At 38.3% G+C, this 25,209-nt stretch overlaps 2 protein-coding genes across 8 annotated transcripts in view; one reads left to right on the top strand and one right to left on the bottom strand.

The window, feature by feature from the left end:
* The window catches only part of rnls (renalase, FAD-dependent amine oxidase), a 48,921-nt gene extending 47,354 nt beyond the window's left edge, over window positions 1-1,567 (bottom strand). For both annotated transcript variants that reach the window (XM_088634807.1, XM_088634808.1), the window contains exon 1: window positions 1,306-1,567. In XM_088634807.1, coding sequence (XP_088490933.1) covers window positions 1,306-1,423 — 118 coding nt within the window. In that variant the 5' untranslated portion in view covers window positions 1,424-1,567. The remainder of the gene's footprint in view (window positions 1-1,305) is intronic.
* Window positions 103-25,058, top strand: lipf (lipase F, gastric type). 6 transcript variants are annotated; one of them, XM_088634804.1, is made up of 11 exons: window positions 2,379-2,500; window positions 2,625-2,656; window positions 8,079-8,196; window positions 12,378-12,492; window positions 16,669-16,867; window positions 18,175-18,284; window positions 18,622-18,758; window positions 19,111-19,257; window positions 19,511-19,582; window positions 21,784-21,852; window positions 23,554-25,058. In XM_088634804.1, the coding sequence occupies exons 3-11, from the start codon at window positions 8,086-8,088 to the stop codon at window positions 23,785-23,787; spliced, it is 1,194 nt and encodes a 397-aa protein (XP_088490930.1). In that variant the 5' UTR covers window positions 2,379-2,500; window positions 2,625-2,656; window positions 8,079-8,085; the 3' UTR covers window positions 23,788-25,058. The 6 variants fall into 6 exon arrangements, with proteins under 6 accessions (XP_088490932.1, XP_088490930.1, XP_088490929.1 ...); XM_088634806.1 differs by lacking the exons at window positions 2,379-2,500; window positions 2,625-2,656 and adding an exon at window positions 103-570; XM_088634803.1 differs by having other exon boundaries at window positions 2,422-2,656.
* Window positions 25,059-25,209: the final 151 nt, after the last annotated feature.

Here is a 25,209-nt window from a genome sequence, read left to right as displayed (position 1 = left end):
ACCAGCTAAAGTCCTGAACTTCAGCTTTGGGCTAAAATGCATCCACACTGCAGAGCGATGCGAGAGGAGTGGTCTCGGTGATGAAAAGCTTAAACCGGCAGGCAAAGACCACAAAGTGCAGCTCCTTGCACTCATGGGGTTAATTACATATACAGTACCAATAATCTGGACAACACGTCTTTGTACTGAGAGGAAAGCAGAGATCCAGGAGAACACCCACGTCAAGTACAGACAAAAGACCTAAATTCCAAGCAGACGGTGCCAGGATTGAAGCCAAGACTACAAGGCTGTGAAGCTACTTTCCACTGTGCCACCTTGCCGTCCGGGAACCATCAAGAAGGCTGCAAATAAACACACAGGCCTGCCTGTGTATTCCTATTCGACACAGCCCGCTGGACAGGCTAGCCCAAGAGGGCATGCTTTCAGAAGATTACCACCAAAAGCTCTTACCGGTGTTCTGCAAATTATTTTTTCTATTCATTCGAAAATATTATTAAATTATTTTAATGACGCGCCTTTCATAAACACAAGGCGCTTCGCAAATGCAGCTCGTGTCAGTTCTAATTTGACGTAAGTACGATTTCTCCTATTAGATTATGATTTCATCATAATTACACAGGATTGCATAATTCCCATTGAAAATATAAAGTTTTAAATCTCATTAGTGCATTTTTTTATTACTTGTCCATGCATCCTCCACCGTCATGACATGTATTGGATGTTAAAAGTGTTAACTTTATATATATATAGGTCATGAGAGGTCAGTTCCTTTCAAATCGAAAAAGTTCAGTTTTAGCTAAAAGCATGTATTTCTCAAAGCGAGGTGTGTGAATACTCGTTCCCGTTGTCACGAATTATCCCTTCACGCGTGAAGACGTCTTTTTAAGCACCACACTAGTCTAAACCAGTATTAAAAATTAAATTGCAAAGTGCAATCTTAGGAAGGGTCCTGTTCATAATTGTAATGTAGACCCGTTGTTATCAGATATCCGCATTCATTAACTTTCCGTGTTAAAGTAAATTCCAATCATGTTTGTTACGGGCACTATACAGTGAACAGAGTGGTATATACAGTATAGAAAGGAACGGCAGTAGACTCGCCGAAAACTATATTAACCACAGATGTTTAAAAGCCATTGCACGTAATCGACAAAAGTTATTTGTTTAAAAAAATGCTAAAACTGAAAACGTGGACAGCGTGGATTGACTGTAACAATGTGTACTACAAAATTGTAAAAACGGGTCAACCCTCGTATTGCTCTTGAACACGAACACATCGATTCAGTCGGACATGAGAGAACTAACCTGCACCTCTCGCTTTGTCCCAGACAACAATGTGTACTCCACTGGCCATTTCTCTTCGCAACAGGCAAGCACACAAACTGCCCGTCAGCCCTGCTCCGACTATTAACACTCGCGACATTGTAAAATAGAAAAAATAAATATATAAGTAATTTAAATGATATATTGTAACTAATTTTCAGTTTCCAGGCCTACTTGGCATAACACCGGGTACAACGTCACAGCTACACTCCCACCTTACTACCGATTCAGATGCTGGCCCACCAGAACGTTCCCAGGATTTACATGTCCGCTGGAGGAATCGCAGCAATGACCTCACCACTCCCGAACACAATTCACGATTTCGATCTTAAATTATTTTCCAGGGAATTAAAGAAATGCGTGAATGTAAACAAAACATATAAAACAAGTGTGGCAAGAAAGTTAACACTGCAGAGTGTTTCAGTACTTGCTAGATTTAAGAAAAACACTACGTCCATTTTGTTTATGTTTAATTTACTGCGTACCCAATCTGGTTATATATTTTTATATACCTATTGGGCATATAGTGTACAGAATATTTTTTCTTTGAATAAATGAATGATGTGTGGGCTTGTACATGAGAATCAAAACTTAATCACGCCTTATGTAAGTAAGTACTGTAAACGCCTGTACGTTATACTCTATCAGCTAAGGGGCAGGTAAAGGTTTATTTCATGCTGAAAAGAAAACAGACAATGTGACAATGCAGTGGAGCCTTCGTCAGGTGTAGAACAAGGTACCACAGCCGAGACATTGTTTCTTTTCTTTTCAGCATGGAATACACCTTTACCTGTTCCTTTGCAGTCTACGCATGCTGATGCAGCTACTGTACCTACTGTACGTGAATTTCTTAATTAGCTAAGCCAGGACTTAAACCACAAGATATAGATTGTGTAGTTGTTAGTATCACGTGCCTCGTTTAAACATCCGAGCAAAGAGGCAGTGACACCAGTGGAGTTGTTGAAATTGGTTTTAATGTGTAGCCAGTGTGCAAACTGAACAGCTAAACAAAACCCCTACCCTAGCTCTTTAAAATAAGTAGGCGCATGTAGGATTGGTGGGCGAGGACTTCGCTCACATGATGTTACGCATCAGTCAGTTGATGCCCATCTGCTTCAGAACTTAAGGCTGTAGTGAGTTTTGTGGAAGTTGTGTTAAATAACGTCTTCTAAGTAAAGTAGGTTGGCCCGTATTTTCGTCGTCTAGTACACGTTTTCCTTTTTATTGTATATACAAGGTTTTTAATCGTTTGTTTAAATACTTCCTGTTTTACTCTTTTAATTTAAATGAATCCATTCCAGCTTGCATAACCGAAACTTGCTGCATAATTTTGGTGAGTACAGAAAATAACTTTACTATGTATTGTTGGTTATAAACAAACTTGTCAAAGCTCAATTTTAAGATAGTGCAGGCTTTGTCATTGTTTTTATAAACCACATCAGCTAATGACAAAACCACCAACCCAACAGAAGAAACTTAACAGTAAAAACGGTTTTCACTTTAATCGCAATTTGAGTATTTTTGTACCATTTCTTAATTTAAGACGAATTACTTCTCACTTTAACGCACTTCGACAATGGCCAGTAACAGACAACTTGACGGACTGACGGACGGATAAGCTGAATCTTATGTACTGGCATGAATAGTTCCCCTTAAATGACGCACAGGTACTGTAGGTGGGTGATCTCTAAGTATGTTTCCGGCAACCTTCATCTCTTCGCACACTTACGAAATGAAATTATAAAATGGCTTTTTCGAGGTCTGTACCTTGTTTTATACTGTAAAGTCAATAAAACCGGTCAAGTAAGCTACCGTATAAAATCATTGTAGAATCAAAATTTGATTCGAAGAATTTGTCAGTTAAACTAAGTCATTCCTGAAAAACAATCACAGAACTTTATAAATAATTTAAAACAGTCTACAGTTAATAACTGTCTGAAACCCTAAATTAGTAGAATGAGAATATGAAGATGCTTGTATCCTAAAGTGTTCTTGTGCAGGACTCCTGTATTTTCCACCCTGATCGCCACCCGCCACTAACAAGTCTTCCCTCCACATTTTACATTAAATTGATCAACATTAACAAACGTTTAGTGTAAAAAATACTTTTAGTACAACTATATAAACATCTCACATTAATCAATGTGTAATTGATTTTATGTGGGATTTTAACCCTTATGGACCTGAACCCCCCCTATTAACTTAGTCTTAAGTGAAATTAGTTTTTTATTTGCATGTTTTAAATATTTTTTTCTAGAACACACCTGATGTATCTGTACATCAGGTGTGTTCTACTGTATCTGTATGATGTTATTTACACTGGCACTTGAACTAAGGTATACTTTACAGTACAAATTATATAACAGTGAAACTCATAACCATATCATTTTATTACAATCCTGCACACTGCACTGATAATTCCTGATATAGCACAGTATATAATCAAATTGCAGTAGTTTAGAAACAGACAGCTGTTGAAGAATATTAAGTAATTTCTTGCAGATGTAGAGTGCTGTTCATCCCAGGGCACCTGAAAACCCTTTGTCTGGGAGTGGTCAGGATGTATCCACTACTGAAGCCCAGCACACTGCTGGGTGACGGACAGCAGCCATTAAGCACCAGCAGCCCCAATACATGGCAGATCAGGGGGTGGAAGTGAGAAATGGCATCATAACAATTTACAATAATATTGCAGAAGTCATAATTTCTACACCCATTTTGGGTATATATACAGTACATTATATTGAAACCCCTTGGTTCTCTACCTCATATTGCAACACATTTGAATAGTATTTTTTCTATAATTAACAAAAACATACTTAACATTTTAACAGAGCATGATTGTTTTATTCTAAAAAAAATCTAAAAAATAGAGAACTGAAAAATCCAGCTTGGACAAGTAGTCAGCCCCCTGAGACTAGACATTTAATACTTAGTTGCTTCCCCCTTTGCAGCAATTGCAGCCTCAGGTCTTTAAACAGTATGTTTTAACCAGCTCTTCACATCTTGCGGGTTTAATTTTCACCCACTCTTCCATGCAAAATTGCTCCAGCTGGTGCGGGTTACAGAGGGAGCAGGGGTGTACAGCATTCCTCAGTGCCTGCCACGGGTGTTCTAGGGGAATCAAGTCTGGACTTGGACTGGGTCACTGACTTGCTTTGCATTTGGGGTCATTGTCCTGCTGAAATATGAATCTCTGTCCCAGTTTGATATCTTTTGTAGACTGTGCTTGCCTGTATTCTGCTCCATCCATTCTGCCCTGGATTTTGACAAGTCTACAGTCCCTGCCAATAAAAAGCAGCCCCACAACGTTCGTGCTGCCACCACCATGTTTCAATGTGGGAGTGATGTTTTGTGAATGATGAGCAGTGTTCTTCTTTCACCAGACATAATGCTTGGCATTAAGGCCAAATAATTCAATTTTTTGTCAGATTAGACCACAAGGTCCCCCCCATCGTTTCAGAGGCTGCTACACACCTTTTTGCGTATTCAAGACGGGACCTCATGGGAGCCTTTTTCAAACATGGCTTCCTCCTCACACTCCACCATGCAGCTCAGATTTATGGAGTACCTGAGCTATATATTGTTGACTCATTCACCGTTTCCCCCATCTCCATTATGAGACATTGTGGGTGAATTGCAGTGAACTGAAAGGGGCGTACTAGTGTTCAGCTCGTGGTCTGCAAGCTTAAGACCAATTGCAACGAACTCGGTCTCAGTCTCCAGCTCCGTACTAAAACTGTTCTCAATTGCAACAAGTCCATGGTAACATCTGCTGCCCTCTAGAGGTTACTGAAGTAGGGGATTAGTCTAAACCACCACAGCACATGGACCGTACTAATACTGCACTAAGCGGAACACTGAATCAAATTAGAACCTTCCCGAATACAGTGCAAATAAGATCATTACTACATAATGACTTTAGCATCCGTCGCGTGGAAAATTGTAATATTTAACTACAGTTGGTTTCCAGTCACGACACATTTATTGATAACGAACTTTAATGTATATATCATTTAGTAGAGCTGTATGTGGATTCTTTAGTACACAATAGTGAATCTTCAGATATCCTGGGGTAAGCTTTTAAATGTTATCTGTCACATCTGGGTGTCAGTGGAATAGTTGTATTTTTATTGCGATAAAACTCAACATTTATGGTTAATTTAAGTAGGGATATTCAGGAATTGTGGAGAATAAGTATGTGCAAGTACTTTATATTCCTTCATGTACGGGTGGTAAAGTACATGCCTTTGTAAGTCAACATACCTACTGTACGCGCTACTATCACTTTTATTACGTACTATTTTATTACGTAGTTCGGGTGGGGAGCTGCGTCAGCATGCGTAGGCCGCAAAGGAACAAGAAATAGGTTTATTCCATGGTGAAAAGAGAAGAAAGTTTCGGCCGTGGAGCCTTCCTCAGGTGTGAGCAATTATATTATATTACGTACGTCTATTTTAGCATATACTGTATGCCGTTCTTAAAGAAGTAACGAAGTTGTCGGTGACATCCAGTTTATATATAAGCACGAGACAAAGGAATAACTGTATATTAACATTACGTATTATTTTACAAATCATATTAATTGAAATGTTCCGATTTAGAGGCCCCTGCAGTTCTTGCTAATTAGAACTAAGTTTGGGATTGACCCAGTAAGTCTCTGAGGGTTGTTTTCAGCCTCTTGACAGCTTCTCTGATCAAGGCCCTTGCCCAGCTGCTGAATTTTGCAGGCTTGGCCGTTAAAGATTCTGATAAGGTTTGTGTGTCCTTCATTCCGAGACAATTGAAGAAACAGTGGACCGTGGGAGACTCCTTTGACATCTTTATATCCCTCACATGACTTGTCTGTGAACATTTCTGTTCCTTAATTTGTTGTGGAAGATCCTTTGTCTTCTCTTTTGTATACAACATCCAATGGGGTGAAATCACACAGACACGTGTATTCAATCTGAATTGTTAACTACTTTAATTACAGGTGGGTTCCAATCAACATATTGTTTAAATTCTGAGGGGATCTAGTTGGGGCAAGCTTATTAAGGAGTGTTAATGCTTAATGAGTGAAGACGTTTCTAATGATGATTTTTAGGGTTTTTCTTTTCAACTAATTCTTTTTTAGCTCAAAACTTTTAAACAAATCAAAATTGTACTGGATGTTGTAAGGATAAAAGGGAAATAATATGTCTATCAAGATTTCTGGTTATAACACAACTAAATGTCGCAAAATAAAATGGGGGTCAATACTTTCTATACCCACTGTTTGTGAATTCCTCTCTTCAGTGTTTTGATGTGAGAGATGTGAGAAAGTGAGAGAATCTGACTGCCAAAATTAACTAAAGAACTGAAGGTTAGTAGTTTTAAAATGTACAAAGGGGGATTTTTTCTAAACCCTTAGAAGGAAGACGTGCTGTGCTGCAACTGGTCATGTGTTTCCACAGTATGTAGGCGAAGAAAATGTATTTCTGAGCTTTTTTTTTGGAATGATTCAATCTGTTGATCATAGGCTTTAAAATTATTTAATCACTCAAGATATATTTGGTTAAGTATTGATAAAGAGTAGGGTTTGAAAAAAAAGATTAAACCTGGACCTTTTATAAGGTACAGTATGTATCCAATTCCTGGTCTTGCAGCAGCTCAAATATTTGTTTAAAATAACTTATTCATTGTGTTTTATAGCCTAAATTCTAAAAGCCATAAAGGATGGATAACATGAAAATTAACGTTGATGTTTTGATATAACATTAGCTGGCTAATTTACATAATACATATTTTGGGGAGTAACTAGTTTATTCCACTGATTGCAAATGTTATAACCTCTTTTACAATTAAATAGTCTCATTTTCTAGATCAAATCTACTACTATAATTGAATTAATTTAGATATTTCTATTTAATATCTAATAGTATAAACGTGTTTAATAAAGAGCATTTAGGCTGTATGTTGTTATTAAATCAAAAGAATAAAACATTGTGAATCATAATAATAATATAAATGGAAAAAACATACTCGATTTGTCTCTTGTTTCTTATTGTATCAAGGCCTGTACATGGTGATGGTTACGAACTTGATATAACTTACAAATGTAAAAGTAGTGATAACATACAATGCATTGCCTTCATAAATACACAGTGTTAATTGTGGGGGAGCAGTCCATGTATGTTAAAATAATAAAAAGTTAACTTCTCCTAATGGTAATACAGAAAATCTTGGAATATTGTTGGACATTAAAGATTGAAATTGGTGAAATGGAAATTTACTACCATATATATTTAATTTGTGATAAGGATTTCTCATATGGGCTGTTATTTATTTCTCAATTACAAACCCATTTTTTAAACAGTGATTATGTTGGCCAAGACAAACTGAAAACAAATATTTTTTTTTCTTTGCTTATATGATAAGATTGTTGACAGAAAACGGCACCCCTTTTTGTTTCTTAAGCTGCCATAGTAGAAGAGCACAATAAATCAAGAAATTATTCTGTTTTGTTTAAAGGAGGTGTCTCCAAATCTCACACAGAACCTGTTCCCATTGCAGTATATTAATCCAGACCAGCCCTGAATTTGGGCAACAGTAAACATTTTAAGCTGGGAGCCTTGTGGCATTGGTTTCAGACAAGATTTATCCTAACTTGGTAAGTTCTGAGAGAGGATTGTCTCTAAAGAGCCATTTTGTTGCTGTGTAGAATCGTAACAATCATTACAACTAGAGTAAAAAAAAGCCTTGGCTCATGAACTGGCTTTCTCTCTCTTTTGCAGACCAGAGATGGCGTGGTTGCTGTTCAGTGTGGCCCTCTTCATTCTGGGGGCTGTCAAAGGCAAGGACGTCTTCAGCAGGAGCCAAAGGGGACTGGATCCCGAAGTGAACATGAACATTGTAAGTGGCCCACGCGCATTGTTACAGCACATCAGTGAGCCCTGTCATCCTCGAGTACTCAGGGCTTGAGAAGGAATTGTGAAAGCGGCCTTTTTCCTCATAAAATCTAAAAATATGTACATTGGGAAAGAACAAAAGATTAGATGTGATGATTTCATGTAACCGCTGTGTGTGGTATACTGTGTATGTTGTGAAAAAGTTCTGCAGTTTAGATCCCTTTGCATTTACCCAGTCATTCTGATAATCTTCTTGTTTTATTGTAAGTCTTATATGAGGGGTTTTGTATGATTGTGGCCAAATAGGTAGCTAACTATTAATTTTGTATTGCCTTAATACCAAGGCTGTGATTAGATCTGTGGTTTAATGCCTAAATAAATCCGTCTCTCATGTACTGTTGTCCTATCTGGCTAACAGTTGAAATATTAAAAAAGATAATCTTGCAGTTTAAACTTGTTGCGGCCACAACGTAAAGTACTGACCACTATACGATCACGGCGAGCTACCAAGGAGCTGCGAGTATACAGTATATAGTAATGATATACTGTATATACTATACTATCTGTTATCTGCATCTCCATGAAGAACATATTCAGTTGGTTTTGGTTTAATCAGTCTGAACCTCAGATAATAAACTTCCATATTAATGGTTAAAAGGGCTGTTGAAATATCTCTATTTAAGTTTGATTTTCTGGGTGAACATTGTGGCGGTAGTGGTATAGTAGGCTAATTTTGAGTAGCACAGATGCTACAGGAAGTGAAATAGTGTGGTGCTTTAGATTGCAAGGGACACATCGAGGTGGAAGCCATGTGCGTTAAGAAATTCAAATGGAAATGACTTTCGATAATTTTTATGAAATGCTTTACATAATTTTATGTTCGTGAAGATGACATCCCTACTAGTAGATCCAGCTTAAGCAAGAGATCCAGGATGTAGGGACTGTAGTTTGTCCCTGGAAGTAGGTGTCCTGTAAGGTAAGTGTGCTCTGTAGTTTCTGTTTCTCAGAGAGGCTGAGAAGATCATGGAATTGTTATGATACCCTGGTGCTCTTTAATGTGGTATATTATTTGTAAAGCTGGATTGTACCAGGAGGTTGATTTGGATGAGGGAGGATCAACTGTAACGGGCATCTTGATTCTGAGAGAAGGATCTCTGTCTTTCAGTGGGAGACAGTACTTCTTGCATGTATCGTGGAAGACTTATATTGTCTATGCAAAAAGTTAGGACCTTGCGACTTATGACCCCCCAAGCCCACTAACGCATGGATCAGTATGGATGCCTCTTTACAGATCCACGCAAAAGCTTCCAAGTAAATCTGATATGGGGCTTCTGTCATTCTGTGCCAGGAACAGGCTACAGTCCCACAGGCCAGTCATCCTGATCTCGCCTACGTACGCAGTGGGTAAACATGTTTCTCCTTTGCACAAGGCGGAAGAGTTCTACCACAAAGCTTTAACCCCTGTCATACTGTACTAGTCCTATGTATGGTCCCAGAACAAAACTTGGAGTATTTCTACTCCTTTACACATTTATATCTTTATAAACTGTTTCTTCACTCTGGCCAGAAATAAGCGGTTTGTTCAGATGTTAGCAACGGCTTTTAAGAGCCATTGTTTCCTTGGCCTTCATCTGCAAATAGCACCTTTTAGAAAGAAAGCTGAAGGCAGGAACTACACCATGGGGAGTTCTGCTTTTTTAGCCCACATCTTGCTCTTTTGCAGGCTGTGACATTCCAATGAGACAAATCAGCCCGTGGTGAGGGGGCTGAAAAAAGAAGAGGAAGTAAATGTATTATAAAAAGAACATTTTCTCTTGGGTTACCGTGTTGTAACAATGAGGGTTTGACACTTCACTCATTTCAGTCCAGAAGTGAAATATTAAAAAGAGTACTATGTATAATCAGCAATATCCTGTTGTTCAATTTCTTACTTCTTGCATGCGTGTCTAATTTGTGTTCTATGTGACAGCATTAACAAAGCTTTTGAAAAGTCTTCTCTATATTTTGTAGTCAAAAAAGGAAGGTAGTTGGAAACGAATGAGCTAGAGAGCTAAGAAGAAGTCTACAGGAGAGGCCGTAACGCTGATCTACTGTGTTTATCAAATTCCTTCCTCTTTCTTTAATAACGCTGAATTTTTTTTCAAAGTTTTCATGTTCATTCACAGTGCGTGCCTGGATGGCTGGAGCCTTGTTTTGATAACCTGTGTGCAACAGGCTGTCGACAAAAACATCACACACATTGTAAAGTAGAGCCCAGTGTGAATGCAGTTTAAAGAGTGGTTGAACATCTCGCTACAGAATGACTGGTGAAATTCACTGGCCAATCATGAGATATTGACACTCTAAAGTGTTTAGGGAAGGAAATGCCAGTGTTAAGGGCACATTGAATTGTGTGCAACACTGTCAACACAATGCCTTCCGAAGCCTGCAGCAGTGATGGAGTGCCATGAGTGCTGCAGGTACTTCAAATGCACAATGTTCAGGTCAACGGTGTTAATAAGTGAATAAATCCCTGCATGAGCAGAGCTGCATTCACCAAAAATGAAACCATAAGAAAGGTTTTTCGTGATTGCTTATATTGTGCCCTTCACCTGTCCCCCTGTTATTAGCATCTGTCGACTGGCCTTACATCCTTACAAAATATTCATTGAATATCAAGTAAAAATATAATTAGGCTTACATACATGTCTCGATTGCTACATTTAAACAACAGACATTTCATATTAAAACACTGTCTGTTATTTAATGTAATACTGGTTACTAGTAAGAACTTCAACTGATTGCAGGCCTACGTAATTTAGTGCAACGTGCCATGTGATTTTCCTGTGCCAATTCAATATCGATATTGTCCATAGCTTCTCTGCTAGGGCAAGACGTGGCTTCTGTATTAACTGTCTGTTTGGCAAAACAGATCAGCATTTTGAGACCTGAGTCATATTATACCGTCTTCCTTTCTTCAATGATGGTGCATTTTCTCTTTTGACAAGAAATGACCTCGTGTTTTCTGTTTACATAAAATGCAGGCTGCAGTACCTGCTCAGAAGTAAACTCATCTACAATGTAGGTTAATATATATATACTGTATATAGCATTGAGTTGTGAGAAGGCCTTCCAGAGATTACTCTTTTAAAATGTAAATGTAAATTTATAAAAGTCCCCACCGAAAGAGTGGTGCAGTTGCTGCTAGCACTGGTGCTGAAACTGTAATCAAAGCATCACACATAACCTTTTGTCCCAAGTTTCATCTTAAAATTCAGATCCTAAGTCATTGCATTTTACATTAATGCTCAGCCCAGTGATCAAAATCTCGGACATAAACTATTTGAATTCCACCAAATGCTGCTACTATGCTTCCTGTTAATATTATTCTTGCAACTTCTAATTGCGCTATACTAGCGTAAATATAATTTTATTAGAATAAGAGAACTAAAACACATCAAGGTGAACAAAATATGTAAATTGGGCCTTCTGTAAAATGGCCACACAAAGGTACATTTATTCTATGTGACACTTTTTATCTATTTTTGTACCAAATGAGTCACATTAGAGCTGGATGGAAATAAGAGGTTTTTTTCTCTTTCTCCTTAATGTTTGTTGAACCGACAGCAGGGTTTATCCTTAAGTGGCCCAAAGTAGAATATCCAGACTGCAGGCCCAGAGGGAGTGGGAAACTACCGTGTGTTTAATAATTCATGGACAGATTGCATGTCAAGGCTGAAGCCAGCACACTCACGCATTTTCTTTGAAGTTTCTGATTAGGATTTATAGCATATCTGGAAGGGGGATAAAACTTTCAAGTTCTGAGTTTAAAAAAAAAACCTGAGATGCTTGAAATGACAAGCTGAATTTGGGGAGGCTTCTATTTTTTTCTCTAATGGATTCTGCATTGCTTACTTGTTGAAAAACTATGACTTTAAATCCCTTAAAATATCCCTGTGTGACAGCATACCATTTTGATTAATAAAATGTGCTCTGGTTTTTATAGCAATGCTAAAAGATTCTTGATTTTTTAAATTTAAATAAATGAACACTTCCTACATTAACATCAAACAAAATGTCTTCTTAAGAAATGCAAAAATAGTGTATCTAGCCAATACTATGCTTATCTTCATTAGGGATTGCATCACCACAGTCTGATAGGGGCCATGGACAGATAATTTATCTTGGTTTCTTTCTCTCCTGTAGAGCCAGATCATTTCGTACTGGGGTTATCCTGTGGAGGAGTACGAAGTCGTTACTGAAGATGGCTATATCCTGAGTGTAAACAGAATCCCACATGGGATTAAGAAGAATGCAGCAGGTACTGTGCGTTTAAGATAGATCAGAAGCAATTGAAGTTGCTGAATTTGTGATGACACTGGCAATTTGTAATGGGTTCTGAAAAACATTTTTGAAGTATTGAAGTGTATTCAATTTGACAAAACTCACTCTAAAGCACCCTGCCTTGCCTTAGTACTTTGTAATTATAACATAACATGGCCAAATAAATATAACTCAGTCCTTAATGAAAACTTGCATTTCCTGTCATACTGAAGCTGGAGAAACATCTTCTGGCGTAGGAGCATCTGAGAGTATTCTCCTAACATTTGCTTCACACTGTAAAATACCAAAACTCCAAGCTAAATATAAATCTCTACAAACACGATGATGAGAGGTAGAAAGTTATGTCTGACTTCTTACCATTAGTGAGCTCAACAGAGAGAAGGAAGCCATACAGTATCTCTGTTACTGTGAGGTATCAATACGTGCTTGTTCAAAAAGTGTGAACACAGTAAACAGTGAGATGTTAAGTAGGTTCTGAAGTGAGTTCCTTGTAGCCCTAGTACTAAAAAGACAATCCTCTCTTAAACCTTGATGTATTACACTTTAAATTCAAGTACTGTCAGTCCTTTGAGATGATAACTGCTGTATATGGTCTTACAACAAAGGCCTTGCTTGACAGAGCACAGTAATGATAAAGCACCACAATCAAAATTCCGCCTTGTCTTTGGAATTGTAGGGTGAATCTTAACACGTAACTATATTCGGCATTACTGGTTCTGTATTTAGTTGCAGTTGTGTACTTACTGTATGTGGTCTCTCACAAATATACCAACCCATTTTCTGTCACAAGTTCTTCAAATTGTTAACCAATGCTCACACGAAGGGAGTTAAATCAAAATCTGCAAAAAAAGTCTCCAAACCCAGTTGGATTTAGTTCTAAGGGCCGTTGTGAGCTCCAGTGAGAAATATGCGACATGACACATAAGTCTGTTACATTCATAGAAATCTATCTGCAAAAATATAAACGGCACACTTGTCTTCGGTTTCATAACCCATTTATTTTTGGTCACTTTGCCACTTGTTCCCTTTATCATGAATTTTACAAGCAAGGAGACCTAACACAAGGAGTAGGAGTGCGAGAAGCTGTGGCCAGGCACATTCTTAACTCGTGTGTGGAGCCATACAGATTTACTGTGCATAAACCAGCATCCTGTTCATGTAGTGTAACCACCCCAGCCACATTATGACGGGGATCTGGATGTCTGCCACATGTATGTCACCAGTGTAAGCCCCTTGCCAGCACTCCACATGGCAGCACTAATGCGCAGCAGGATAGCTGCCTAAAATAAGCAATGACAGCAACCAGTCCTGACTGATCTTGCCTGTAGGGTGCATGAGAACTGCTTTTCTTATGATGAAACCATCCAAGTGGTTTTGAATCCCATTGTCTGGGAGGATTTAAAAAGGGAGAGCAAATAGGAAATGTAATCTTTGACACTCGCAGGTAGTAATCCCGAGCATTGATTCACGGATTTAGATATCAAATGGTAAACGGGGATCCACTCCTACATAGGCTACTAGAAATCAGCAATTAATTTGTTTTTTCCTATTTCCTGTTCTTTGCTTCTGATATTTCTTTAATGAGCAAAGTGGTAATTAAACAGTGGTTTTAATCTAATTTGGGGAAACTAAATGGTGAAAAGCATATTCCAAAGCCTCTGGCCTGCATCCAGCTCTCTCTGTTGTATAGACACTATACAGAACCAACTCGAATGATAAGTATGAGTAAGTTGCCTTAGCATAAATTCTCCTGTAGGTGTATTAATGTAGCTCTTTTCCTTCATTCAAGTGTCCTCTCATGAAGTTAAGGGAAGCTGGAGTTATTTACACAGGGTGCAATAAATAATCTTTTGGGTTTAAATAAGAAAATCATGATTTATTATAATGGTCAGTGTTTTCCTTACAAATGCAAGAGAAGGCTGATGGATTTTGTTTTTCCCTTTATTTTCTCTACATCTATGCAGTTCCTTAATTCTTCTAATCTGGAAAACAAGTTGGTGGATTGATCATAAATGTATTCTAAAATGTTTTCACTAATTAGACAACCATCAGATTGTTTCCCTCTATGCCAGTCCTTCATCAGGGCATTTGAATGAGTGTGAAATGAGCTGCCAGTGATTCTCTATGCCTCACTTTCCACTCTATAGGTTAGAAGTGTGCTGGTAGTGTGATGAATATTCATTTTAATTGTGCACCAACAAGTCTATCACTTCATGCACTTAGCTGGAAATAACAATTACATTAATCAGATTCATTAATTAGATACAAGAGATGTCAGCCCCCTCCCCAGGGTTCAAATGAATTGTTTTGGGAGGAGCGGCAGCAATTTATTGCTTGTGCTGATAATTAATCAGAGCACATACTGTGTTTTCAATTTCTCATTACCCTTCGATGATTCAGATCTTAAAATATCAAAAATGTTTTCCAGGGGGTTTGTTTCGGATTTTTACTAAAATTGCTGAAGATGTTACCACTACAAATACATCTTAAGGGGTTAAGACAGGATTAAGATAACACTTCTGCTTTGTTATGATTTGTTATGCTTTGTTATTCCTGATGTCAAGGTAGTGAGAAAAAAACTTCCATATCATACAGCCACCGTTTTTTATGTCCTGATTTTTATCCATGTTGTCATGCATGTGAATGAGATTTGTAGGAAAAAAAAACAAGTTGTCTGTTTTCAACCACATTCCAATCTCTTGATGTGATGTTTGAGTTCATTGAGAAAATACTTGTTCCAGTATTCATTTCCAGTAGTACACAAGCACTGGGCTTTTCTCTTTTGTCATGTCACATTTTATGAGATGCATTCTACAGAACTCCCTTGAGCTGCAATTAGAAGGGGCTCAGATTTCAGCAGATGAAGGTTTAAAAAATATTCGATTCTTGCTGTGGCCTCGCCCATGTCTCCAGCAACTCCAGAGAAGTCAGCTGTGCACAAAATGTCTGGACAGCAGAATAACAGACCCTGTTAATTTAACAGACAACAAAAGGGTTTTGTAAATTACACAAAAAATGCCACAAACCGAGGTGGGGGAAGCTGGTAAGGAGAATTGTTGATTTGAAGTTAAACAATCATATCAGCTACAGTACTGTTTGTGTTGCTGAAAAGTGGAGTGCATATCCTGTTTCTGGCGGATCTCAGCGATAAAGATCCCAAAAAAGAAAACGAAAGAGAGGTCTTTTGTGAAATGGACATTTGTGAACTCCTCGGGCCTAAAAAATTATAGTCAAAATTACATGGTCAGCCGACTCCCTCTGGTGGTAAATAGTTAAACTCTTGGAGAACAAATACCAGGAAAGCAATATAGTGTGTACACTCAGAAGTACTCTACAAAACCTCAGGCAATCTTCTCTTCAATTCTTGTGAGCAACAGTTCTGTTATATAGATTACATGTAATCTACCAAGAAAAATTATGTTTACTTATTTTTCTACAGGACTGGGTAAGTTTACAGGCTTTAATCTATAAAAACTGTTTCGTTGATATTTTGTGCCTTGTTCTGAAGCCTGCTGTTGTTATTGATTATTGCCTGTCAGAAGCACAGTACATAGATTAATATTTCATGGAGCTGTGAAGAGATACAAGAAGCATCATGGCTTCTCAGCTTAAAACATGATACAGTATGTTAATCATAAAACTAGAAAGGAGAGCATGAAATGTGGTTTAGTGCGATGAGAACATGTTTTCAAGTCTCTTCCATCTCAAAAAAACATTGCATGTGTATATTGTCAATGCTTGGCTCAATTCTAGATCACTAATAAGTTCTGTTCCAGTTGTCCTTTGCCCAGGGCTGAAATTAAATCTAATGGGTCAACATCATGTGCCTGTATGGAAATCTACGAACAGAATGTTTTATGAACTTTAATGGTCCATCGTTCTAATTTATATATTGTGGTTCATAAACTGTGGTTCTAATAAACAGGCTAAATGGTAACTGTTCTTGGATTATAATGTTCTTACATTCTTGTGCTCGTTACAACCAGCTCCTAAAAGAAATAGTCCAAGAAAAATACTGTGGGATCCCTTTTGTTGATGTCGCAGTTACTACACATTTTTTGTAAAGACACCCGAAAAGAAATCCTCATTTGCTTTTCTGTGGGTATGCATCCACTATGTGATGTTTCATATCAGACCCTGTGTCTCCTTGCAGGACCAAGGCAGGTGGCCTTTCTTCAACATGGCCTGCTGGCCGCTGGGAGCAACTGGGTCACCAACCTGCCCAACAGCAGCCTGGCCTTTATCCTGGCAGACGCTGGCTATGACGTGTGGCTTGGAAACAGCCGGGGGAACACCTGGTCCAGGAAACATGTGACGCTCAGCCCGGACCAGGATGCCTTTTGGGCATTTAGGTATCGAGGCAAACCGGCATTGCTTGTTCGTGGTTGTTACACTTGCCCATCCTTCACACAGAGTCCATTTCTGAATGAATTCAGGCTTGGTCACTTTGACTAATAAATGGGCAAATGCAATGGTCCAGCAGCAGATTCAATTTCTGTATCATATGTGCAATCTTCACTTTCAGGCCTGAATGCTGGATTTTTTTACTGTATTAAATTTGTGTTGGTGAGGGTGTACCCTGTGAACCCGGATAATACCTCATGTATATATCTAATACAGAACGTCTCTTATGTTACATGTCATGTGTAATAAATATCTGTCTAGTTAAATATAAGAAGGATCTTTGTTAGCTTTGCAATGAGACGTGCTGTTATTAAAAATTAAACCTGTCTAAAATGTAAGTCAGTATGTTAGTCTAGATCTGTACAGTTCATCTCATGGTTCATCATGTTCAGACCGTAAAGTAATAATAGTAATAGTAATAATAATTATAATTATAATTGCTTACACTTATATAGCACTTTTCTGGACACTCCACTCAATGAGGTAATGAGGACTCCCCTCCACCACCACCAATGTGCAGCATCCACCATAGTGCGCCAGAACACTCACCACACATCAGCTATCAGTTGGGAGGAGAACAGAGTAATGAAGCCAGTTCATAAATGGGGATTATTAGGAGGCCATGATTGGTAAAGGATAATGGGAAATTTGGCCAGGATGCCCCCTACTCTTTTCGAGAAAGACCCTGGGATTTTTAATGACCACAGAGAGTCAGGACCTCAGTTTTACATCTCATCTAGTAGTGTCCCCGTCACTATTCTGGGGCATTAGGACCCACATGGGCTGCAGGGTGAGGACCCCCTGCTGGCCCCACTAACACCTCTTCCAGCAGCAACCTTGGTTTTTCCCAGGAGGTCTCCCCTCCAGGTACTGACCAGGCTCACATCTGCTTAGCTTCAGTGGGTTTCCAGTTGTGAGTTGCAGAGTGATATGGCTGTTGGCTAAAGTGTTGCACTAAAGAGCAATGATGGTGCCCATAACAACATATCCTGTAGCAGAACACCGTGGTGCCTGCTGAGAAAAGCAATGAAGAAATACTTTCCCTCAGTGGTTAAAAAAAGCATTGTGTGGGCCGCACACAAGTGGGCTCTTTATGAAAAAAGGATTTTGCATTTTTCGTTATCATTTCCTCTTTTGCACTCCCTAGTCTAACAATGACAAATACTTGTAGGTTGTGCATTTTCTTTGCAGTGTTAATCTTTCTCTTTAAAAATGGCTCATATGATTGGTGCTTTTTTTTCTTTTTTTAATGCAGTTTTGATGAAATGGCAAAAAAAGACCTTCCAGCAGTGATTAATTTCATCACTAAAAGCACAGGCCAAGAACAGATTTACTATGTGGGCCATTCTCAGGGAACTACCATAGGTAAGAGTGACTGAAACATCTTAACAAAACACTACATTGGACACATTTTATTTTAAATATCCCAGAGTCAGGATCATTACATTCATTTAAAAAGTCACTTTTACAATAAAGTGAAGGAGATAGTCCATATTTTATATATAGTTGTGTGTTGTATATTTCTTAACATTTTAACTAAAGTCACATTGAGGAACAACGTATATATGTGTATGTTTTCTATAGTTAGGTATGTATACAAATGTAGGTAATACACTGTATATTATATGTATCTGCTTAATGCAAATGTCATCTGAAGGAGGGAAACAGCAGTGTGACTGGTGTGTTTTTTTATGTGTTTTAGGTTTTATAGCTTTCTCCACCATGCCTGAGCTGGCTAGCAAAATCAAGACATTCTTTGCACTGGCCCCAGTGGGTACAGTTGATTTTGCCACCAGCCCCATGACCAAACTCTCCATATTTCCAGAATTCCTTATCTGGGTAAGCAAGCCGTGCAGGAAGCAGCATTGCATGGGTTTAGATTACATTTTAGACTTTAATTTGTGACAATTAATTTTTTGGAAGTTTTGCTGTTAAGTATGATTAAAATGCATAATTTATTGCATGTGTAATACAAAAAGAAATCCCAAGAAACAAAATGGCATTTGAAGATTTAAAAAGCAGGGCATTTTCTTTGACTTAATGTTAGCTGCTTGAAGTCTTTGCGAATTTGAATAACGTGCGTGGCATTTATCTGCATATGGCTCATGCCAAGAAATGATTAAGATGCAGTTTCCCCTGAATCGGTCCATTATGAATTCTCTTTAACAAGACCTCCAATTCAAATCCACAGGAACTCTTCGGAAGAAAGGATTTCTTCCCCCAGAGCTCTCTGATAAAATGGTTTGCAACTGAATTTTGTAGCGAGGTCCCACTGGATGAACTGTGTGGCAATATTTTCTTCGTCCTCTGTGGTTTTGATGAGAAAAACCTGAACATGGTAAGTTTAGTCTAACATCAGAGGCGTAATGAACAAAAACAATCTCTTCAGTAAACCGTTTTTACTACCTCTGGATATTAATTGATTTTGGAAATTTTTATTTAAAATGGAGCCATTATTCTTCATTTACTCAGAAACTATTTTTCATTTTTACTCTCTGTCCCCTTATTTGCTTAAGCAATTCTTGTTTTTCTGCTTTGTAAACATTTCTGAAAAAGTTCAGTGTCATGAAGTGTCCTGCTATTGTCTCTAGTCTCGAACTCCTGTGTACACCACACACTGCCCTGCTGGGACCTCGGTACAGAACATGCTTCACTGGAGACAGGTAAGGAACCTTGCCATCATGAGTCACTCAAATCTGGCGTGCAGGCTTTGTGTTTTAGAACTGGCTGTGCATTTTTAAGAATTAAAATATGAGTGGCATGTTTTGTATTCAACCACCCTTAGGGTAATTTAGTAAAATTGCCGAGAAGAAATATTTCAGTTTTGTAAAGAAAAAATATTGAAAGCAATTTTAAACAGACAAACGTACATACTTTTACATCTGTCATCAGAAAGCCATTTATTCTTGGTAAGGGATGCAGAAATCGAGAGTCTGTCGAGGGAGCACACGGCACTGGACGGGACACTAGTTCCTTGCAGGACACACACAGACAATTTAGAGACACACACTACCCCAGCACTTTGAGAAAGCATGCAGACTCCACATAGAGGGTACCCTATTCCGGAATAAAGCCCAGGGCCCAAGAACTATGAGGTAGCAGTGTTAACGGAACACACTGTTGTTCCATCCTCTGAATATGCTTCTCTAATGAAAATACCTTTTCAGTGATTTTAAATGTTTGTCATCACAGATTTGAGCTTTGTCCGCCCACTAAGAAAATGTTTGTTTTGCCGATCTCTGTCATATTTATTAATCAGGCTTCAGGATGGAGTTTACTCTGTACTTTCACCTCCCCTACTGAATGCCTGGGCTCTGGGGAAAGAAAAGAGAGTGATATTGCCTTAGATCTCTGTGCCTACTGATTACTTTTTTCGCTTTTGACATAGTAAATGGTTTATGTCACTTAAGTTTTACAATAAATATAAGGATTGAAACAAAGAGAATTCAGTTCTCTTGAAAAAGAAAGGACTTGTAATGTAAGATGACTTTATTATGGTGACATCACTCCTCTGGGACTCCCAGTGGTGTTGAAGTCTCCTACTGAGTGAGTTAATCTTTTAGTTTAGTGGATTTCAGCAATGTTGAATTCAGAAAGACAGCGACCAAATCCCAGCTGGGGGTGACTGAGTGGTCCCAAGTAATGGATGCTGGAAACTTAGTAATGAACACTTTGAACTGCACATTTTACTAAACATAGTTTCGTGTGTAAGACCCTAATTACGAGACTGTGTTCTGAGCTCCTTCCTGAACAGTTCACCTTTGACAGTTGCACAGCTTTTTATAATCAGGTCAGTGTTTTTTTTTCTGCTAATGCATAACAGTCTGTTCACAAGAAAGTATATATATAAAGCACATAACTACCATACAACAAAAGTTTGGTTGGTAATATGAACATGACCATAAAATGTTGGTAAAGTGTTAATTTTTTAACTGTTTATACAGCAGGATAATGTGTACTCTAAATGGAGCGCAGCATTTATGTCTTTATAACCTATACACATGGAGATATTTAGTGTGTTATTAGATATGTATGTTTTATTGCTTTAATGTGTTCCAGATTTTAAGATGATTATCAGATTTGTGAATGCCTTTTTTATTTTAGGGAGCTAATGAACTGTGGTTGGCAGTTTTTTTCTAAGATAAAAAATAAATCCACAGATCATTATAAACAGAGAAACAAGCAACCTGAAACTTCAGCAGGAGTGCAACGTGCTATACCCAGGGCTCACACATCTGCTCCCTGAGAGTAACATTTGCAGGGCTCCTTAAATCACCAGCTGATTCTGGCACGTGCTGGAGGGGTTAAATGGTGTGATTAACTCATAATTGAGCCACTTTAACCCTCTCCTCGGGTCTTGTGTTTTTCTGATTTAAACAGACCTCCAAACTCTCCTGGACTGTTGCGCTTGGAGATACCTGCCTGAAATCTGTTGATAACCCTATTATTAAACACAGCTTTAAACGTAAATGTAATTCAAACTCTGACACTTACCTTAGCACTGAAGTGATTTTATATTTACCAATCAGCAAGATTGTCCAGATATGCAGTAGATCATATGTTTAGCAAATGTTCCTTAATCATTGGCGTGTCAAATAAATACAGCTTCAACTGTTTTAATTACCTAATATAATCACAGTTACAGGTATGAAGGTCCCCAGTCCAAAATCCAAAGACTTGGATGAAATTGCAAGTACAGTACAATTACTTTGTGATTATGAATGAGTTTGGTTGCACCTTAGCTAAGATAAGTAAACATTTATTCCTTTCACTCACATAGGCTACTGTGATGAGTTGTACTAGGAGACATCTGTATAAACTGAACACAAATGTAGACAACTGACAGTTGTTTTTGTATTTATAGCTCATAAAGACAAGGAAACTGATGGCTTTTGACTATGGCACATCTGGAAACATGGCACATTACAACCAGGTAGGTCTTTAAATGGGGTCAGTGTCTGGAAAGTTGAGGGTGTTGTAACAGTGTGGGAGTGGAAGGAGACACAGAAGGACAACACCAGTAAAAGTCACACCCCGTTTGAGGGGAGGGGAGGCTAGCAAAATCCAAAAAGAAAAAAACTAAAAGGAAAAAAGAAAAAGCACACTGCTCTGCACAGCGGCATCCAGACTGGACTGTCCCTATTTAACAGGATCCAGTCTGGGAGAAAAATGCACCACTTGGGAACAGCCTTATCCTATTTAGCAGCTATCCCTATTTACTTATGGCCAAACTGGACGAAAAGGAGAGCAAGGCTAAAAAAAAAAGAACTCAACCTGTCCTAGTGAGGATAGACAGCAGGACAGGGGAGAAGAGGTTCAGCCTGCCCCGGTGAGGGTACATAGTGGGACAGGAGAAATGAAAAGAAAATGAAAATGAAAGAAAAACACATCACAGTCCCCTCCGGGACTGTCACTGGATGGTTCTCCCCATGGGGGTCTGCTCTTCCCTCCGAGGAGGTGCTCAGTGTGTCTTAAAGAGCCCCTGAAGCTGCGGCTCGTCCTTAATCAGCCAGGGCTGCTGTGGCTGAAAAAAGGCAACGTGTTGCCCTTAATCCAAGACTCCATTTCCACACTGAACATGCCACAGTAGCAGTATTTTCAGAATGTCCTGTGAAGTGCTTGAAGGGATTATAATTGTAGCGGTCACACTTCAAAGTCCGAACACCGCTGACAAAGGTCTTAGGGTTACTTGTCACTGGAAGCTTAATCTCTAACCTGTGACCATTATAATACGGTAGATAGATACTTTATTGTAATGATTGACAAAAATGCAATTTCACTCCAATAAATTAAGAAACTATAGAACACACACTGTATGTCTGTAGTATTTTGGAATATAGATGAGCCTTGCAGGTCAGTAAACTATATCTCCAGAGGCAACGGTCTTACCCAGGTACAGTATAATTGACAAGTTGCTGTTGAACACTGAAGGTTTATCCCCTGAAGGTTGAGTAAGAATCCTAAAGGTTTCTTGCTCAAGTTCAGTTCACTCCTATTTTATCACGTTATTCTATACAGACAAGTCATCTCAGGACATCCTTGTAATCTGTCTAAATCCCAAACACAGTTAAATGCGACCAGAAAGAAGAATGATTATTGGAGAAGTAACTCATTTAACTTTGCCTGGGACTGTGAGTGAATTTAATCAGCGAGAAGCCCAACCTGTTGATTCTTAAAGGAGCATCACCTCAATTATTGCTGAGATGCTCTATTCTAGAATAACAATGTTAAATATGAGATCTCCAATATCCGGTTCCAATAGAGTTTGTACCTCAGTCACATAGCTAAGGAAATTGTATATAATCACGGTGTTCATTCAGGATTAGTCCTCAAGTCTGTCACCAGAGAGTGCTTCATTTACAGCTCCGAACAGCTATCGGCATGAGGAATATTTATAATAGTTACATATCTGAATGAACTGTCACATCTTACCTTTGGTGGAGAAAGAAGATTAAAAAACATGGGGAATCAGAATGTGCATCTTCAGTATTAATGTCAGTTTCAGAAATGGTCTTAATTCAATAACTTTATTTGTTTTAAAGGTGTTAAGACAGGGTTCACAGATTTTTTTCTTATGTCAGTACTTGCTTGCGAAGCAACAGAACCATCTCCTCACTTGTCTCCCATTTGTCAGCCCACTCCTCCGCAGTACCACATCAGAGACATGAAGGTGCCCACTGCCCTGTGGTCAGGAGGGCATGACTGGCTGGCTGATCCCAAAGATGTGGCTTTGCTCCTCACCCAGATCTCCAACCTGGTGTACCACAAGGACATCTCCCACTGGGAGCACCTGGACTTCATCTGGGGGCTGGATGCCAACCAGCTGATGTACAGTGAGATGGTGAAGCTCATGAACCAGAACGCTTGAGGTGTTAACATTCTCACTGGCCACACTGCCCTGAAGCAGTTTTAGAAGTTTTGCTCAAAATGTCCCTCTATAGAAAAACCCATTGTTATTAAAAGGTCATGTTACAGGGATACAAATTATTAACTAAAGGTGCCTCAGCCTGAACTTTGCTGACACGTGTGTGTTATTGTGGTTTTGAATCCTTGTCTCTTCAGTATCATACTACTGAACCCCTTTTCAATTAAATTGTACCTTGATCATAAAGCTTTATCTCATTATTTTATTTAGTAGTTTGTGCTGTGGAATTCCTAGTCTAGAGGATTTTAGCCGGCATTCCAGATTTAAGAACTGATTATTGTAAAGACTTTATTGGAGGGTTTTTCCTTGCAATGTTTGCCACTACCCTTTTTTCCTGGGAGAAAACCACACAATCTGTTTTTTTTTCATATTTCTTAAAATATGTATAAATCTGGTCTCCTTTTACAAAAAACATCAACACAATATAGAATATGAATGTGCTCCACAGCTAAAACTGTATGAATAGAACATCCTTCTAACTTTATAAGTGTATAAATAGGTTGAGGTTATTATTAAAATGATTAAGTTCACTTTTGATTATTAAATGATTAAAGTTCACCTTTTCCTCTTAGGGATTCTGAAAACTTGACTTTTTAAATATCAATAGCTTTCATATCCATATCACAAACCATTAATCATTTTATTTGGTGTAACACCCTACCCAATACTTTTCCACAGCTGTCTAGGGAGTCCTAAGCCTACTTATTAGGCAATTTTATCTCAAAGTTACATTTTAAGAATTTTTTATATTATCCTTTTAAATGTGAGCAATACAATTTTATGTCTTAGTTGTGCTCTCAAGGGAATACCACTAATTTTTAATTTGACATAATGTAGTAGAATCACTTGGATGTAGGGAGATCAGGGAGATTGAATGCAAGCATCTCCAATCCCAAACAAATGAAAAACTTGCGTTTTAGTCAATGTTATTGTGTCTGAATTTTGTGTTTTTAGCACTGCAGAATTTAAATGAGATGAAGCACTTAATAATTCAGTTACATTCAAAAGTGTTGTTCAGGTAAAGTGAATGACTGGGTTAATTTGCATTTAACAAATGTACAAATGTTCTCCTTTTTGCCCCCCTCCTGTTTTTTTAACAATGCCTCTGATCAAAGAATGTATTAAACTTTTTTTGGGTAAAAAAGGTGTTTTTGAGCTGTTCTGTCAAACACATGCACTGAGTTGTTCGTTAAAATAAAATTGCCTTCAAAGAATTGGTGTTATTATTATTATTATTATTTTATTTTATTTTTTTCCTTAAAAAATCTACACTCATAGCAACTGGAATAACAGGTTGTGTTCTGTGTACAGTAACACCCGTTCGCTTATTTGAATAGGAGTTGATCTAATCTCTTTAATATTGCT

Source organism: Lepisosteus platostomus, chromosome 6, assembly GCF_059453375.1.
Source record: "Lepisosteus platostomus isolate fLepPlt1 chromosome 6, fLepPlt1.hap1, whole genome shotgun sequence".
In the NCBI taxonomy this organism is placed as follows: domain Eukaryota; kingdom Metazoa; phylum Chordata; class Actinopteri; order Semionotiformes; family Lepisosteidae; genus Lepisosteus; species Lepisosteus platostomus.
Note: the sequence above shows the minus strand (reverse complement) of the source record. Positions and strands in the feature narration are given on the sequence as shown.